We start from the raw sequence: 17,852 nt of genomic DNA on the forward strand, positions 1-17,852 counted from the left end.
CTAAAGGAAGCAAACCCCAGATTATGACAAACACATGACCCAAGTATTTAAAGAAGAAAACATAAATTTCCTTACCCCTGGCTGTTTCATTTTCTGTAGTGCAAACTTCAGTAGATATGATAGCTGTTCGATGGTGAGCATTGTCATTGCTTTACTCTGTGTTTCTATGCATTCTGCAACTGTGATTTTCTAAAAGTTCGGATTAAAAAAACATTTTGTCAGCAAACATTTCTAGATAAATCCTTCTCCACTGAAACATTCTAGCATTCAAATGAAAGATAAGAACTGTTTTATAAAAAACAAAACCTTTTTGATAATGCAGTGTAAGTACTTCAGATGCCTGTTTTACCTGGGTTTTGGCCTGTGTATGCTACCAAAAAAGAAAAAAGGAAAAGACCAGAAAATTATCCAGCACCTTCAAGATCACGCAAAGTGAATACATGAATATGTAAAATTCCCAACTACAATGTGGATTCAGAGCAATGTGAGAGAGTGAGGAGGTCAACTGGGCTCTAACAAAATAAGTGATCAGAGGAAAATATGCCATAAACCAATTTGCTTTCATTACAGATACTTGAATGCTAAGTATTCTCTCCCCAGAAATCACTGGAGAGGAATGATTAAATTCTTCCACAGTAACAAAATACCCACTTGTTTATATAGACCCTAAAGTGCATTTTTTTTCTGTGCTGTTGAAAAGCTGATCAGCCCACCAGAAGAAGTACAAGTTAAACTAGTGAAAACTGCAGAATGATTTCAGAATTACTGGTGCCTGATGAAGAGATCACGCTTTGAAATGGTGTTTCTCTAGAGCTGGAGGCACAAAGGAAGCTGGAGACTCATGGTAAGAAGGCAAACACAAGCCAGGTAGCACACAGAGAAAAAGTGGTGAAGCAGAGCCATGGGTGCCTCCTCTTCTGTACAAATTTTTCTGGTACCTTGACCAAGAGGCAATGTAGGAATAAACCAGAAACATTTCAGAACACAGAAAAAGCTGTTTAAATCTCAAAACCAAGAAAGGAATCCACTCCTTATATCAAACTAACCTCACATTCTGGGCAAAACCAATCCCCCTCTGGTTCGGCTGTCAGTTTCAGACACTTAGCATGATAAACCCGAGGACAGAGCTCACAGCAGAGGACTTGGCCTTCCCGATGACAAACCCAGCAATAGAAATCATTCCGTCCATCCTGTGGTACAACATCAACAGGGTCTGTGGTGAGTGGCTGCTTCATATAGTAAAACGGACCATGTCTTAGCTCTGACTGAAATGTAGGCAAGAAAAACAGGTTTGGTTTCAAAACAAATTTGCATTTTTTCAAATCATAATATTCATAATATATAAGCAAAAAAGCAATTTACAGGGTTTGATTAACATTTAAGCAAGCACAGTATCTTTGTCATTGCACAAAATCATTCATAAAGAAGTTTACTGCTTATTCAGATGTCGAATGACAATTTGCACTCAGGACCAGAAATAAATTTTTTGTGGCAAGTGAGGACATTGAGTGCAAGACATGCAATCCAACAAGAGCAAGCAAACATTTTCAGCTTCAAGAAAGAAGTATTGCTGTAGAAGCTATGAGGCCCTCTAAACTCAGAATTTCATGGGGCCGTGCAAGCTAAATACTGAGATATTTAGTGGTGGCTAAACCTGGGACAACTGAAGAGGTTAGTCCTGAAACAAGGAGTTGAACACCATGCAAATCTGTGCTAGTTTGCAGCAGTTTATAGCTTTGTACCACGAAGCAAGCCAGTGCTGATTTTGATTAATATGGCAAACTGTAGAGAAGGACAACAAAGGAGCCACTTCACATCCTGAGCAGCCACTACAGGAGAGATTTCATTCACCACCTAAATGCATATCACAATTTAAGACTCACATCTCTATTGGTCTGCCTACACTAGGAAAAAGTGTTAACTTTGTAACCTGCATGAACTGGTCTTCCCCTTGAGCCTGATATCTCAAAGATGACACAGCTGACACCAAAACACAAGAAGTGAAGAGCCTGGGATGGCTTAAATGGATCCAGAGATACCCAGAGTTTGTTATATCATCTTTGAAGAGTTGCTAACATTTATTGGAAAACTACTTTCTATTTATTAATGACAAGGAAACTCAAATTCTCTGTTTGGTATTCATTACAGGTGTGGTTTGGTGAGGAGGAAACAGCCTTGAGATTTTAAACAGCTCATTTAATGTGATTTTTTTGTTTGATGTAAAACCACTTGCTCATGACTTCACTTGCAATTATCCAAACACCTGTAGACTGAAGAACCATTTTGTTTGTATCTCAGGTCATTTTGCAAGTGTCCTACACTATTTACAAATCTGCAGCTTCTGAGACTCTCAATCACACCCATGTGATTCACAGAACAGGGCAACCAAACGTGGGTTCTGTACCTTTGAGGCATCCTGAACAAAATCAGTCACACAGGGCATAAATATTGTCCCCAGAAAGCACCAGCATGCCACTTTGAACCATGGTATTTAGAAAGGAGGAGGTCTAATTATTTGCAGGAATAAGAGATCTTCGAGGTAGAAGCAACAACCCACCTGAAGATACTGTATCTCAAAAAAAACCCCAGATTATCTAACACTATAAAATATTTTAGGCAAAGAAAGGATGTTATCCATAAACACTCTGCCACCTAAAGTTTCACATGATTTTGTGCTAGTTTTGGTGGTTTTCATTTTCTATTCTACAGATGATAAAGCCCAAAGAGACACTTGGTTCCCACCATAGAAATGGGCAAAGTGTTACTTCTGTACTTTCTCTATACACACATTTAATGACATGACAAGAATTTCAGAAGGATGGTTCTACGAGATCTTGTGGAATAAATGAGACAGCATAAGGGTTTAAGTCCATTTCAAATCAATTACTACAACAAACATTCGAATAAAGAAACCAGAGTGGGGAAGGGAAAGTTGTACTTTCCAGTGCAGAAACATGTTTTGTTTGCAGCTAAATGCACTGCAGCTGTGAGACCAACATCTCAATCTTATACGTGGAAAGGCAGCTATGGGGCACTTCCTCCACTGCAGATAAAGGAAATTACTGGAGGAATTTAATACATATTCTGACTTTGAAGTGGACATAAGTAATATGTCCACACTAACTTAGTAAGATTCAAAGATTCTGCTTTAAGACAAACATAAAACCTGTGAAACTTCTACAGAAATCATCACATCCAAACTGAAGAGAAATCAATTTTTGCTGGAACATGAGATGAATTGGTCTGCTGTTCAAGGTTGCTTTTATTATTTAGAAATCTATCACCTTATTTTGCCTAAGTCAACTTTAAGAAACAAAACAAAAATGGGTTTAGAGACTCAAGAGAGACCCAAAGAACAAAACTAAAAACCTGAAAATGAATGATTCAACTGTATCAAGGGACCTTTTCACTTGTTCTAGTGAGAGTAATAGGTTTTAAGAGTTAAAATTTTAACAGTTATTCAAGTTCAAGCTCAACTAGGTGGTCGCTTGTTTTATAGGCTTTATTGACATTATTAAGACCTGTAGAATGACAGAGAAAACTGAAGAAAACAAATAACAGTATTGTAGTGCTGTTTTGGAGAGAAAAAGATCACTATTTATATTCAGTTTAAATTAAAAAAATGAAACTAGTAGTAAAACAAGCTGACAACTTCAATTACATTATAACTGACCAATTTAGTGTCAGAAGTTCCTGATTTTTCACCTTAGTTACATTCTACAATTCCTTAATTCTTGGCTTGATTTTCAGCACTTTAAATACTCGATGGCACCATTCTGAAGATCTGTTACTGCACCCACAACATGTAATACAAAGCTTTGTGCAACTGTAATTTTAGTAATGGTATCTTGAAATGTTCAAGTGCTATAAAGCACTTTGTAATGTAGAATATTAAGTTAGAGGTTTCCAGGGAGGTTGTGATACCTCAAAACAGATTTATCAGTCAATCAGAACCACAGCTATCAGCTACATCATACTCAAACTCAGGACTCAAACTAGAACCTGTATGCTCAGCTCACATCTGCTCAGCAGTGAAAGAATCTTTGAAAACAACTCCTGCTACCACAGAGAGCAGAGTTTGAACCTATTTAGACCCAACAATCTTCAGGCATGCCCACTTCAAATTTGACATGCAAGACAACATCAAATGAAAAGCAACTTGTAAAAGCTAAACAGAACTAAACAGATGATATTTTCTTGCTAACTTGTAATAAACACTGCAAAAAAAGCAAGTCTGATAGGTTTTCTTCATTAGATACACTTTATTCTATCCTGTACATTTCAGGTCTGAGATACCTGGAAAACAGAAAAGTATTTACCAAGGGGAATTTATCAAGTTCAACAACTGCAACTACATTTTCACATATATTTTTAAATGCAGGAAAAAAGTGGAAATTAATACCCAAGGATTCAACTCCACTGTTTACAAGATTATCTCTGCACTGCACAGTAACAAGCTCAGACTTAAGAGGGGCAATATCTGCCCAGAAAACGTCCAAGACGTAAAGGAATAAACCCAGGCTGCAGTGAAGCTCAGCAAATGACAAACTGACTCCAGTGTACCTCCATATGATACAGTTACACTTCCTGATTATCCTGAAATTAAGTACAATTTACACTGAGTTTTAAGGCCTCATTTATTCACAGCTTTTGTTCCAGGACAACCGCAGTGAGTAGGAATTTCATTTTCTTTCTTCACCAGTACAATTGTACCAGGATAATATGGATGCTCTTATGCCAGGAGAAAGTGCTTTGAATACTCAGAACTTAATCCTGTGTTTATATGACACTGGCAAAAAGCCCTGTGACACAAAAAAGCACTTTGAAAAACACACGGGCACATCATTAGTACATCAGGTGTGAAGTAATTTCAGTAATGCTGAAGATTGATTTCATGTAATCTACTCCAAGATGATACAGATGCTTTACAACATTTGCTATTCAATACAATTAATATAATTCTTTTATGTGCATCATACAGTGAATCAGAAATTGTCAAAGTCTTGTGGAGTCAAGTTCTAAGGACAACAAATGCTATCAGTTCAGCACTTAGAAGACAATAAAAATAAGGTTACAAGCATAAAGACTGAAAAGTCAGTGTGACCCTTTGATTTAACTATTTTGGTAAGAGTGTACACAGCCTAGAAATTTTAAGAAAGAGGAGGAAATATACAGAGTACCAAGGTGGAGCTGACTAATGGGCAGTAAGAAAGGACTGCAAGCAGATGAGGAACTTCACTGACATTATGAGACCTTTCTTAATCTAGGTTATCCTGCTACTGAACATTTCCTGCTAATGGTTTTAATAAAAAAACAGCTATTGTTGGTTTTGGTATTGTTATTATTCATTATTGCAATTATTCGTAATAATCCTGTTCCAAATTGCATTTATTGGTTATACATCTTGTTACCTTTATGAAATCACTAAGCAGTACACAGATGGTCTTTTTCAACAGATGTAAACAACAATCAAGGTGCATTCAAATAGAAATTATAATACCAACTTCTATCCCCACTGCATTCAAGAATTAATATCCATTCCTTAAGAGTACAAAAACAGAGCTTCCTTGAAGGAGACTGAGCTCCTGATCAGCTATCTCTACATCCTTCATTGTTTCATATTCTAGCATAATAACAACTTCCCTTACCTGCTCTTTATTATTACTGTTCAATAAACCAGGCTTCTTTTTCTTTTTTATAGGACTTGTTGATGCATCTTGAGGTGAGTGGCCATTGGAGGAATGTGGAGGGCTGGGAAATTTCCGTTTTTGTGCTGTGCGTTCAGCAGAGCCAGGATCTGTGACAGATACAAACAACATGGTTAAAGACTTCAAACTGATGAAAAATGTTCCAACAATGTTATGATTTGTCATTCACACTCTTCAAAGATTTTTATTTCATCTTTTTAAAACACGAGCATTTGCAACTTCATTCTCTCGGAACAAAATTTCAGCTATCCCTAATGAATATGAAATACTCAGCTCAATTAAAAGGAACTTACAGATATTTTTCAAAAAAAGCAAGTACACAATCAGCTGTAAAGGACAGTGATATGATTCTGACAAAATACAAATGGAATTTCAACACAGTTGGGTCAACAAGTTCAATTTTTCCTTAAGCTTCTAATGCATGCAACAAAACAAAATTCTACAGAGAACCACAGGGATCAGAATTCAGTAATATCACAAGAGAAACAACTGAACCTTCCCCCTAATATTTAACTGCACAGAAAAATATAAAAAACTCTAGGGATTTTGGCAACTTTCTACACAAATCTATGGAAGATGTAGTGCTATATGATGACTGTGATTAACCAAAGGTTTGGTTAACATGTGTCAAGATAACGTTTAGGGAAACTATAAATAAATATGAAAAACACATGAAAATAGAGATGTAAGGACCTATAACTGAAAGAGAGAAAATGAAAGTAGGAGTGTTTGCCCATCCTGTGTTTTACTACTCTAGAACAGCTACACCAGGCTAACAACATCTGGAATTTCAACAACTTCAACAATTCTAGAGGTGTTTGACACTAGTCCTGTAGGCACAGACTTCAGCAGTGCTGTCCATATTAGTGCCAGCTCTCAGAGAAACTCTTCTGCTGACATAAGCTATAAAATGTAGTAAAGCTGGTTTAAATAAACAAACAAAAACCTGTCATGTTTTGAGCTTTGACACTGAGACCTGTGACTGACTTCCCTTAACACACACCCCTCCCCTTTTACACGTACTGGCAGCATTTAGCACCAGTTACCTGTTGATATGCCTTGGCTGAAATCAATCAATACAATGTGTCTGAGGCCATTATTGTTACTTGCTGTGTTTGGATTCAAGCAAATCTGCCTTCTGCTCCATTTAGGTCAAAATTTAGATTGATTTGACAATACAAAGAGCTGCTATGTCACCAATGTGTGTGAAAAATACAGTGTCTGCCTCCTCCCCTCCTTAAGCAATTATGACAATAAAAATGCCAACACAGTACAAGTCTGCTGACAGGAGACTCAGAGGGTTTGTCAGTTTAGCTGATTATGCACAGAAGGTGGCAGAAGAACTCCTCGGGCTGGGATATGCTTCATATATCCCAAGAGAGCTGTGCTAATCCAGCTATCCTGGAAGAAACTGCAGCATCAGTGTCAGCTAAACCAAAGCTCGCAGCTAAATCAAAATGAGCAAACCTGAAACCAAACAAGCTCTGAATGCTATGTTTTTCATGAAAGTAGAATGGAGCTTATTCAGCGTGGGAACTGTTTGCATTCAGTGATCCACAAAAAACAGCATCATACCATGTGTTTCCTCATCTTCCCATCATCACATTAAAGTCTTTGTATCTTTATTATCATTTGGAAGGAATATCCTCAAAGGGGTCTCTATGGCCAAGTTTCTCACCAGCAAATAAAGTCATCTCCATAATTCCCTTAAGAGATTTGGGCTTTTATTTCCAGACTGTACCTATGCAGGCACACCTTAAACTAGGAGGGGAAATGGACAGTAGAGTTTTCTACCCTTCGGCTTTATTTCTTACTTCCAAGCACAAAACTGCCACCAGTGGAGCACACCAATTTCACTTCAGCTCTACAGCCTCACTTGTGAGATTTACAAAGAAGCTGTGACATTGCAAGTTGTGTTTCAGCTCCACATATGAAAATCAGCTGTAAAGTTCCTGCCCCCATAATGTGTTGCTTTTGGCTTTTAAATGCACTTTCTTTCCTAAACTAACTAATTCAAGGTCAGGAAAAGTGTTAAACTGTTATTAGCTAAACCAGAACTGAATGACTATTCAGTCACAGCCAAATCCAAGCTACAATTCAGCAGAAAAGGTGCTGATTCAATATCAATCTTATGAAATGGTCACACAAACATGTATGTTTGGTTAAGTAATTTCAAAAACTACTTCAAGTGATGTAATCTTCCTTCTTAGTTCAAGAAGCCTGAGTATACTGGGGCTTTTCAAATCAACTAGTGGTGACTCATAGACAACATACAAAAACTGACCTGAAATACACTTCCTTTTTTTTTTTTTTCAGCTGGCAAGTTATTCAAATGCACACAGATTTTCTTGAGGCAATGCAACTGGAAAAATTAAGGAACAGACAGGAAAACAGCAATGCACAGGCATATGTTTTCAGACTTAGTTGTACTAGTGGAATAGGCCAGTGTCTTTAAATACCACAGTATGCTGCCAATTTACCAATCTGTGAGGGACCTGATAATATGAACAATCTTTTAATTCAGTTTAAGTAACAAAAGAGTGGTAGCATCTTCTTAAATTGTTTGAGCTATAGTTTCCAGTTCTAATTATGATTTAAAAATCACATTTTGTGTGAATTTCTTTCAGTGGGAATACCCTGTTTAGCACAAACTGTTGTTTCTCCTTCCCTGGCTCTCCCAGCTTGAGTTCCTGTAGCTGAGTTATGAGCCAGATTAAGAAACTGATCCCTGTTAAAACAACCTGTCAGGAGGAAAGTTAATTTTTAATTTTGGATCATTTCCCTAGTGTAGAGTTACTTGAAGAAAGTAACAAATCTGGGGGGAAAGAACAAAAGAGACCAAATTTAATCAATAAGTTGGTGACTACAACAGTTGCTTAAGGGGCGGACTAAAGTTTCTGCTCCAAAAGGGAACAGCCAGAATTCCTGTGATCTCTTCTATGATAAGTAAGTATTTTTCAGAAAGTGTTTAATGAGCAAGAATGGTCTCACCTTAGGAAGGATCTCACCATGCCAGCTGGTCACCATTTGGCACATGATCCTGCAATCTCCCTGCTCCTACTGAACTCTTGCCACACACTGAGCTCATCAATCTGAACCAAACTTCTCACTGATAAAACAACTGTATTAAAAATACTATTTTTGCCAAGCAACCTTAGTCTACTTATTTCTTGATTTTTTTCTGTGATTTTGCTTTCTTAGCACAATTTAAAATGTGCTTCCAGCTCAAGTGAAAAAATAGACACCTGAAATAACTTTTTAAGTTCCCTGGTTTTACATCACTAGGTTGATATTAATTGGTCTGTGATGTTGTCAAGGTTGTCAAGGTTGAGCAGCTCTGAGTGCTCTTGCCAATCATTCACTGGGGAGCAACAAGCTAACCTGAGCTTCACCTGGAGCTTAAATCTTTGTTTCTGTATGCCATCATGTGACTAAAGGATTAGTAACTGCTGCTCCCAGGGGATAGACTAAAGCATATTTAAACCCTAAAGCAATTTCATTTCACACTTTATGACTGTTTTGTAAGTCCAATTTTATGTGATGGCAATGTACTTTGTAAGCAGATAACTACAGTAATGACTTACTATAGTTTAGCTTAAAAAATTATAAAAAACAAACAAAAGTGTATTATTTATATCAGAGGTCTTATCCTGCTGCAGCATATGGAACACAGACCACAACCAAATATTTTTATACTCTGTGTATTGCAAAGTGCTGCACTGTAAACACTCCATAGCAGGGATTCCTGACAACTGACAAGTCTCGCTTTTCTCAATAGAAGCAGGTGCCAACTCAGAAAACCTGTAAAAGTAGGATGTTGTTTTCCTTGCTTTTCCTGTGATATTTAAATGTAATTCTTCTTAAAAATTCTTCTTAAAATAAGCAACATCAACATGCCTTACTGTAAGAACACAGCATAAACTGCTCAGTACCAAAGACTGACAGTGACACCTCCTTATACCCTTCTTTTCATACTCCTTTTTTGTTATTTTTTTAATTGAAAAACTTCAGCTAAACACAATCAAAGCAATTCCAGACTAAAACAACAGTGAATTCATTTCTACATATGTGTTTCTAGGCATCTCTTACATTTGGATTATTTTCTCTCCCAATAAAGCCTTAACAAGAGCTGAAATCCACACCCAAGTCAAGGCTTCACATAACCCTTCCACAAATCAAATTTGTTCCTTTCTTCTTTCTCTAGCCCTGTGGTTTGTTCACCCAGGAAACAAAATGATTTGGAAAACTGATATGGCCTAAATCAAGAAAAACCTTAAAATTTAATTCCAGTTAAATCAGCAGAGCAACAAGTGCCAGAGTTGAATGAGCCAGCATAAGGGAAAAGGATGGAAACGTGATGATGGAGGGATGCTGGTATGGCAAGGCAAATGAGAAAAGCCTGAGTAAATCAGTATTACAACAGACCATGATTTTCAAATTCAACCTCACAAAAAAAGTTAGGCAAACAAAAGAAAAACCTTCCCAAAAAGTGTGGAAACTGTGGGATCAAATCTTTTACTGTGAGAGAAGAACCATCTTTATTTGAGATTGTGTGCATGGAAGGCAAAGTTTTGCATTTCAAAATACAGCACAGACAATAAAAAAAAACCCAGAACTTAACTATATCAAGTTTACTTTCATGAAGAGTATTCCTTATACAAATTCTGTACCTAATTTTCTTAAATTGTAGACATAAATACTATGAAAAATGAGCTGTTTACCGCTTGAGGAATAAAACTTTTCTGTTCTGGAAATTTTCAGAAAGTGAGAAGAGGGAAACTAAGACACATTCGTTTAAATAGCAACAACAACAAAAAAATAAAAAAATAAAAAAGTTTTACAATATGATTTGTGATGAAGATGGTCAGATAAGCAGTCACCTTGGTTTTCCAGGAGCCAGAAACAGCAATGTACTTTTTCAGTGAAAACATTATTTAAGCCTCCCAGAAGATATCAGTAAACTGAGACTTAGTTACACCAATGAGTTTTCTGTGATCTAAGCAGGTTTTTGATATCTCAATGCACATGGGTCAAATATGCAAGATTCTAAGTAATGTTTCCAACTAGAAACACAACCAAGTGTTCCACTTGTGTAAGACACTCAGCAGAAGTGTCACTTAAACAGAGCCAGCTCAAGGCTACTTCTGTTAACCTTGATTCCCAATGCCATGCCATGCCTTTTATTATGGCACAAACAGTTCTGCCAACATTTGCTGAAACAAATCAAGGAATTAAATACAATAAAATACAACACAAAAAAAATCTATTGAAAACAGTTGCATGAAGAATTAATTTGAGGGATTTAAGAAACAGCTGTAAAAAGGCAGTCAGAGAGAAGGTACAAGAAAAGAAAAAGAAATCACCTAGAAAAAGAAATCACATCTCTCTTTACTCCTTCTCAAAATCTCTGAATGCCTGTACTTTAACTGGCATGGAGTTTAATCAATGAAGAAATCTAACAGAAAATGTAGCAATACTAACTTGTCCCATTTGATAGAACAGGCTTCAATTAATAATTTAGACGAATTCCAGAACTGTGAAGCCTTCCAGTTAAATTTATTATCCTGAATGGCTGTTAAAAGATTTCTGATTTTTCAAATCCATTACCTGTAATACTTTAGAAGGGTAAATATCTTAAAAACTTAATAAAATCATGGATAAATCTGTTAGAACTTACACTCAGCTTTGAGGAATTTTAATTTTCTGCCAGAATTTTGAAACATGATGCAGTTGCAACCAACCACTAAAGCCTTGTTTACATTCCAGAAACTTCAACTGACATAATTAACCCAATCCAGTTGCTTAATGTAATAAATAACAGAGGTCAGCCGTGGTTGTGTAAATTCTGATGAACTCCTGCCACGTTACAGTTTTACACAAGTACAAAAAGACTCTGTTAGTTTCTTTGCTGTAAGACTTTGAGAGATAAAGAAAAAGAAACACTTCCCAACAACTTGCAAGGTAAGAGCTGAAAGGCAAGGATAACCTGGAGCCTGGCTGTGGGGGATTTGCTGTCCCAAGGCTCTCCTAAGGTGGGACTGCTGATAGCAAGGGCTCTGCACTAGAGACAAAAAAAAAGCCCAGGGCTGCATTTTTTTCCCTGCAGGAGTCTCAGCTTCACACTGGAGTATAAACCCTATCTCTGTGTGATTAAATACTTGGTATGACTACAAAGAAAGCTGATAGAGATGTACTATTATGAAATTGCTACAAAATGTATCATGCATTCTGGGAATTCCATTTTATTAGTCATTTTTGTATTTTTATTCATTGTATCTGAACATTTTACCACTGAGAGGAACTCCTAAGCCCAAAGCCTTTAACACAAACCTGAAAAAACCCCCAAACCTGTAAATGTCAGAATTCTCCCCATTAAGCAGTAAGGCCTCAGTATATGATTTCATGCCAAGCTAGGACCATCTAATGACCAGCTGTCCCTGCTGGGGCAAGGCTGCTCCCAGCAATGTCCAACATCTGCTCAACTCCCCAGTAATCTGGTTCAGTGAGAAAAGCAGGTAGAAAACAACCTCTCCACCCAAGTCCTAAGAGCCAGCAGAGATGCAAAGGCAGTGTAAGAGAGGTATGACTGATGATGGCAAGAAGAGGGTTAAAGAGCTCCTTTTGACTGGGCAGTAAACAGGCAATGGCTCCAGTACCAGATGAAATACATGGAAACCTACATGGAAGTCCATCTGCCACCACAGCTTGCTACTGTTGGCAGCTAAATAAGTTAAACTAGCAGAAAAGATTTTTTTAAAAAAAATCTTCCAGGTTAATAGGAAGAAAACACCCAGTGGAGAGTTCATTCTGTCCAAAGAGAACAAGTACAAGCAAAGACAGAATTTTCTCTGAAACCACAACCTGGAAATGCTTAGACATTTAACCAGAGACCCTGCAAGCCCCATCTTGAAATATATAATAGACAAGGGTAAAAAGCAGTCCATAAGGCTGGGACAGAAATATAACAAGATGTTTCTGCTGGACATGTTAATGTATCTTATACAAAGGACAAAATATAATCATATAATCCATGGCCTCCCTCCTTCACTGAAGAGCAATCCTCTCTTCACTCCATTTTCTGGTTTTGGACTCCTAGCATTCTCTCTAAGCTGTCATTTCCCATTTCCAGTTCTCAGATGCCTTATGCTTTCTTTTTCTTATCAAGAGAGCAGTGCATTTTAAAACCTTGTCTTTAACAAGGCTGCACATGCACAGCTTATAAACAGATCTAAATTATAACTGTTAGAGTAACTCTACTCCTCTTTCCCACCTTACCAGGCATCTGTCCCCACAACTTTTTAGAGACAGGCGCTTGTGTGTAACAGTAGCAATCAATTCACGATTCAGGCAAAATCTGGTACTAAAAAAAATTATCAATTTTCTGCTAGAGCAGCTGCTTGACACAGCTGACTGTGCAACAGCAGAAGTATTACAGCCAGCAAAGGAGAAGGGTAGAGAAATGCAGCTGAACATGTAGAGCTTCATATCTCTGACCCCAGCTACAGACTTGCTTCATCTATCAGAATATAAAGCAAGAAGTGCCAGTGATGGCTTTCAGCTCTGGTTTCATTCCAGCCTAGCCCTGTCTAAATGCTTGCTAACAAAGCTCCACACTTCCTGCACCCAGCTGGTGTATTCCTGCCTTCTCTCTTACACCGGTTCTGGCAGTCCACCAAGCTGTTTCAGCACACTGAGCTAGTAGAAAACTGTTCATGTTTTATGGTTCAGTTAGTTTCCTGCCAGCTATGGTATGGAAGGAAGTGGATAGAACTGCTGCACTGAGCAGTTTGACCAGCTTAGGCTGCTTTCAAACCACCACATTACCTAGACCAATTCAAAGGCTGTGTTCAGACCCGTGTTACAGATTAAACAATGCATGGTTTAGTTAAGCTTCAACTGCAATTGAATTACAGCAATTAAACTGCTTATACCAAAACAAGAGTGTTCATGAAGAGGTCTGCATCAGGCTAATTGGTTTTAAAGCAGTTAAATGTATTTCCCTACAACTTTCCTTAGACACAGCCTCACATGAGCTGTACGAACCCTGCAAGGTTTGTAACCAAGCAGGTTACAGATCTGCAGCACATCTGCTGTTCTGGGTCATGTCTGAAGTTATACAGTGCCACAGACTGATCTCCTGCACAGGCTTCTCACACATCAAAAAACCCAAACAAAGCACAAATGGCTGTGTGCTCCTCTCCAGGTTTGCCTAGATAGGGTCAACTTCATCATCTATATCCTTTCCAAAACACACAAAGCAAAACTCTGCACAAGCTAATTGCTACACATGGAGACATTGCTGCCACCACCCCACCAGCTGAGAACCTTGCTGCACTTTTTCTGCCTTGCACATATAACATAGAATAACAGTTTTGAAATTCTGGTTTGTGACTTCTCTGCTGGAGAAATACTGCACTGAACTATCAGAGAAGTTTGTTTCAATCCAAGTAACAGGAGCCCAGAAAGATTCATTACACCAGGCCTGTAATGTGGCCAGCTCTTGGAGATGACATTTATGATCCTTTTATTTTCTGTGAGAAACTATATTTTCAACTATTATAAAGTTCTATCACAAATTTACACATTAGGTTGGGTATACAACAAAGAGAAATGGTTAACAGGTGTAAGTCTAAAGAGTTCTTTATATCCCACATTCTTCACTGGCAAAAATATAAGCCTGTAAGGGCATGGGGTGGCTGGTTGGTATTCATGTCCTTTAAGTGGTGCTGGCAGGGCTTTTATCAACATACATGTTAAAGTTAACAAACCAACCAAAGCAAATCAGTATCTAGTTAAATAAATACCAATTCTCTTATTATTGGAGTGATTCAACATTTGCTAAGTTTTATCTCTACTACGGTGATACAGAAATGCCATTTACATCACTCCCACTGGTATTTAAAGCACTAGGAGAACATCTTTGCATGGACCAGTGGCTCCCACACAATGACAGCTTGGGTCAACCTAAACCAGCGCTGCGGAGAGACTGGCTTTGGCATCAGCTAGTTCAGGGAGCTGCAACAACAGTTAACAGTATGAAAACATGAGTCTTTTTCTGCCAGGTTAAATCCCTCTGAACTGACCAGTTCTAATTAAGAGCCCACAATGCAAGGGAAGCTGCAAGATCATGTGTATGAGAAGGCTGGGACATGACAGTGACCTTTTCAATAACCATGATATTAAATCAGCTCACTGTCCTAAGAAACTTCATCTTAACCCTACCAAACAAAAAGCAAAAAAATTCCTGCGGGCTTAATTCACTGAAACAACATATCCTGAAGTTAGGGCAGCACTAGAACTACCACAAAGAAATGGAAACTTTATGTATGGCCCACACACCTGTTTGTGGCTGATTAAAGCACCAGAACTAAAATGTAAACATCCACATAAGTAGATATAAGATTTTTAAGTGTCTTTTAGATATTAATTACATCAGAGTGACATAAGTAATGATTTAGCTCAGTTAAGGCATGCAGTACCATTAATACTAGAAAGTGGGCCAGTGTTTCTAAGGAGAAATAAAGACGAGATTTCATGGACAGCTTAATGTATCTAATAACCCCCATTGTCTGTTAAACCAAGTTCTTATGTTATCAAACTCTTTCACAAACAAACTGGTCACTACAACAGCAGAAAAATGTTTCCATTTTTAAGTCGGTTAGCAAGTTCAAGTGGCTGGGATGTGACAAGCACCACAATGGAAGTGGTGGAGTGCAGAGCTGGGAGTTTGCCCCAGCCAGTAGCAATCATTAAAGCAAGAAAAACATTTACTTTCTGCTGGCTTAGAAAACTGAAATACAAAGAAGAGTAAATATTGAGACCAGTCCAGTGGTGGAGACTGACATACAAGTTCATAAGGAGAGAAGGGAGAAAATAGACAGGGAGAAGGGACAAAAGGAGCAAGTGTACCTCTTATGAGGTATCAGATCACATATAATACCTCACTTAACCATACCATGAGAACTGAAACAAGAAATTTACTCTCTGTTAGTACAGATAAGACCTGAATCCAATTTTATAACCATTATCCAGCCAAGATTCCTCATTAAAAAACATGCAGATTATCTGTGCCATGCCTTCAAGACAAATCCACCTGCAGATTCAGAGTTAACCAGACTTGTGAGCCCTGCTGTAGGAATGTGAAGAGCAAGTGGGTATGTGCAAGAACTTTAAAAGGAAGGTAGTAACTATTGCTGCTGTTTTAGAGAAAAGGCTTTCAGGTAAACTCAGCTGCAAAGTCAGTTGCAAGTACAAAAGGAGATGGACAGGCATGAATGTCCATGAAATACATACTGCTCAGGGGACTTATTTCTGTGGAAACAGAAATGCCACTGTGATTCTTTATTCTTAGGGAAAAAATAATTTATTGCAGTAGGAAATACTACCTTAATAGTTTTGCTGTTCTACTACTTTCTCCTGTCTTGCCAATCTAGAAGTACTACTTTAAAGGAAGCCATGGTAAGTGATACAACAGGTTGCTGGTTTTTCGGTAGTTTAGCTTTAGTTATTCAGAAACCTAAAATAACACTGAAATATCTGTGTGTAGATTTGAAACATAATGAAAACAAAGGAAAAATTAAAACACTTTCTAACATACAGTAGTCATTGTAAAAAATACAGTAAACCTTGAGTCTCCACTTAACAGCAGCTTCATGGTAGATGACACTGCTTCACTATCCTGGTTTACAAATAATTGCATTGTAGAGCCTAACTGAAATATTCCTCTTACCTTTGGATCGAGTGGAGATGTCCATCCCCTCCACCACCTCCTGCTCTGCCTTTATTTCCTCTTCAGCCAAGCTGCAGGATTCAAAAAAGTGAATTAGAATACTTTATGGACTGTGTTAATCCCATGACTAACTTCTATCCATTAAGTTCAACCCAACACTGTCAAACACAACTGAATTAAAATTTCTGATGGAATGAAAGGTTTGCTGTTTGCCAGAGCATACATTGATCAAACCACAGTGAGAAACAATCCAGGTACACAAATATGCTGCAAGTTACCAAGCACAAAAGTTACATTTTTGTACCAAAGACAGTCTTGAACATGTACTGAAGATTATGGCAATGTATGTATGAACTGTATGCGTGCGACAGACAAACAGGAATTCTGTTCCTTGCAGCTTCTAATCTCAGATAAACCATGTGGACAGATGCCTGCCAACATTTAAATGCTCATCAGCCTTCGTGAACAGATTAGCTGAAGTAACAGACTTACCAACACAGAACAACTTGCAAAATTAGAAGGTAAAATGTAATTTTTAAAAAATTAAATAAATAATTTTAAGGATTTTGGAACTAGACTGTATAACAGAAAACTGAATATTTATCATTTATTGGCAATATAATTCCACCAATTATTAACCATAAAGAGTAAGCAGGATAGAGTTGTTACCATTCAATCTTACACAGTCAGTTTCCGTTTGCTCCAGGCAGGATTAAATTATTACAAAGTACATCTGACTTTCTGATATTCTACTTGTGATATGCTATAGTGATGCCATTCAAGAAAACAACTCAATCAATTTGGCTTGTTAAGTCACTTTGAGGAAAGAAGATGGAAAGGAGAGGATAAGTGAACAAGAATGAACACAGAGTTACAGAGCAATTTTGGAGATGTTACTATCCTAGATGAAAGGTAAAAGAAAACACACAATGTTGAAGCAAACCCAAATTCAAAATGATGGACAAATGGGGCTCTGGAGCATCAGGCAGGTATTGCAGTGTCTACCAGAGTACAACAGCCATGAGGGACGTAGATCCTCTGCTCTACAGGGACAATTCACCATTCAGTCTGTTAATGGAAGCTGTTGCTGATACCAGTTTGCACTGATATGGCAGATTATGAATTTCTGTTGTGGAGCTGGCTGAGGCTCCATTCACCACCCCAGCTTCAGGGACAAGGCCAAGAGGGCAGCTGGAGATCTTTACTTTAGCTACTGTGTATAAATCTGCCTGAGACATCTCATCAGAGCTGGGAAACAAGTGAGGACTTGGTTACATTTATACCAGAGAAACTCTTCAGCCTGACAAAACAGTTTATATTAGCAGGAGTTTTGTTACGGGTATAAGTTAAAAGAGATTTCTAAACAAAGTAAAACTTAACAGCAGAAGGATTTTTCAGTTTGCTAATTGACAAAA

General features: G+C 37.8%; 1 protein-coding gene across 8 annotated transcripts in view; it reads right to left on the minus strand.

The window, feature by feature from the left end:
* ZMYND8 (zinc finger MYND-type containing 8) overlaps window positions 1-17,852 on the minus strand; it is a 57,320-nt gene that overhangs the window by 21,618 nt on the left and 17,850 nt on the right. For 7 of the 8 annotated variants that reach the window (XR_001331580.2, XR_001331581.2, XM_088064420.1 and 4 more), the window contains exons 2-5: window positions 16,438-16,508; window positions 5,649-5,797; window positions 1,047-1,265; window positions 76-189 (exon numbers count right to left, since the gene is read on the minus strand). Coding sequence is in view for 6 of the 8 variants with exons in the window: in XM_005524694.3 (XP_005524751.1) it covers window positions 76-189; window positions 1,047-1,265; window positions 5,649-5,797; window positions 16,438-16,508 (553 nt within the window). In the remaining 2 variants the exon portion in view is untranslated. The remainder of the gene's footprint in view (window positions 1-75; window positions 190-1,046; window positions 1,266-5,648; window positions 5,798-16,437; window positions 16,509-17,852) is intronic. The other variant, XM_088064424.1, reaches the window with a different exon arrangement.

This window comes from Pseudopodoces humilis, chromosome 19, assembly GCF_049639895.1.
Source record: "Pseudopodoces humilis isolate 2021_Gansu_Grassland_sample_001 chromosome 19, ASM4963989v1, whole genome shotgun sequence".
Classification (NCBI taxonomy): domain Eukaryota; kingdom Metazoa; phylum Chordata; class Aves; order Passeriformes; family Paridae; genus Pseudopodoces; species Pseudopodoces humilis.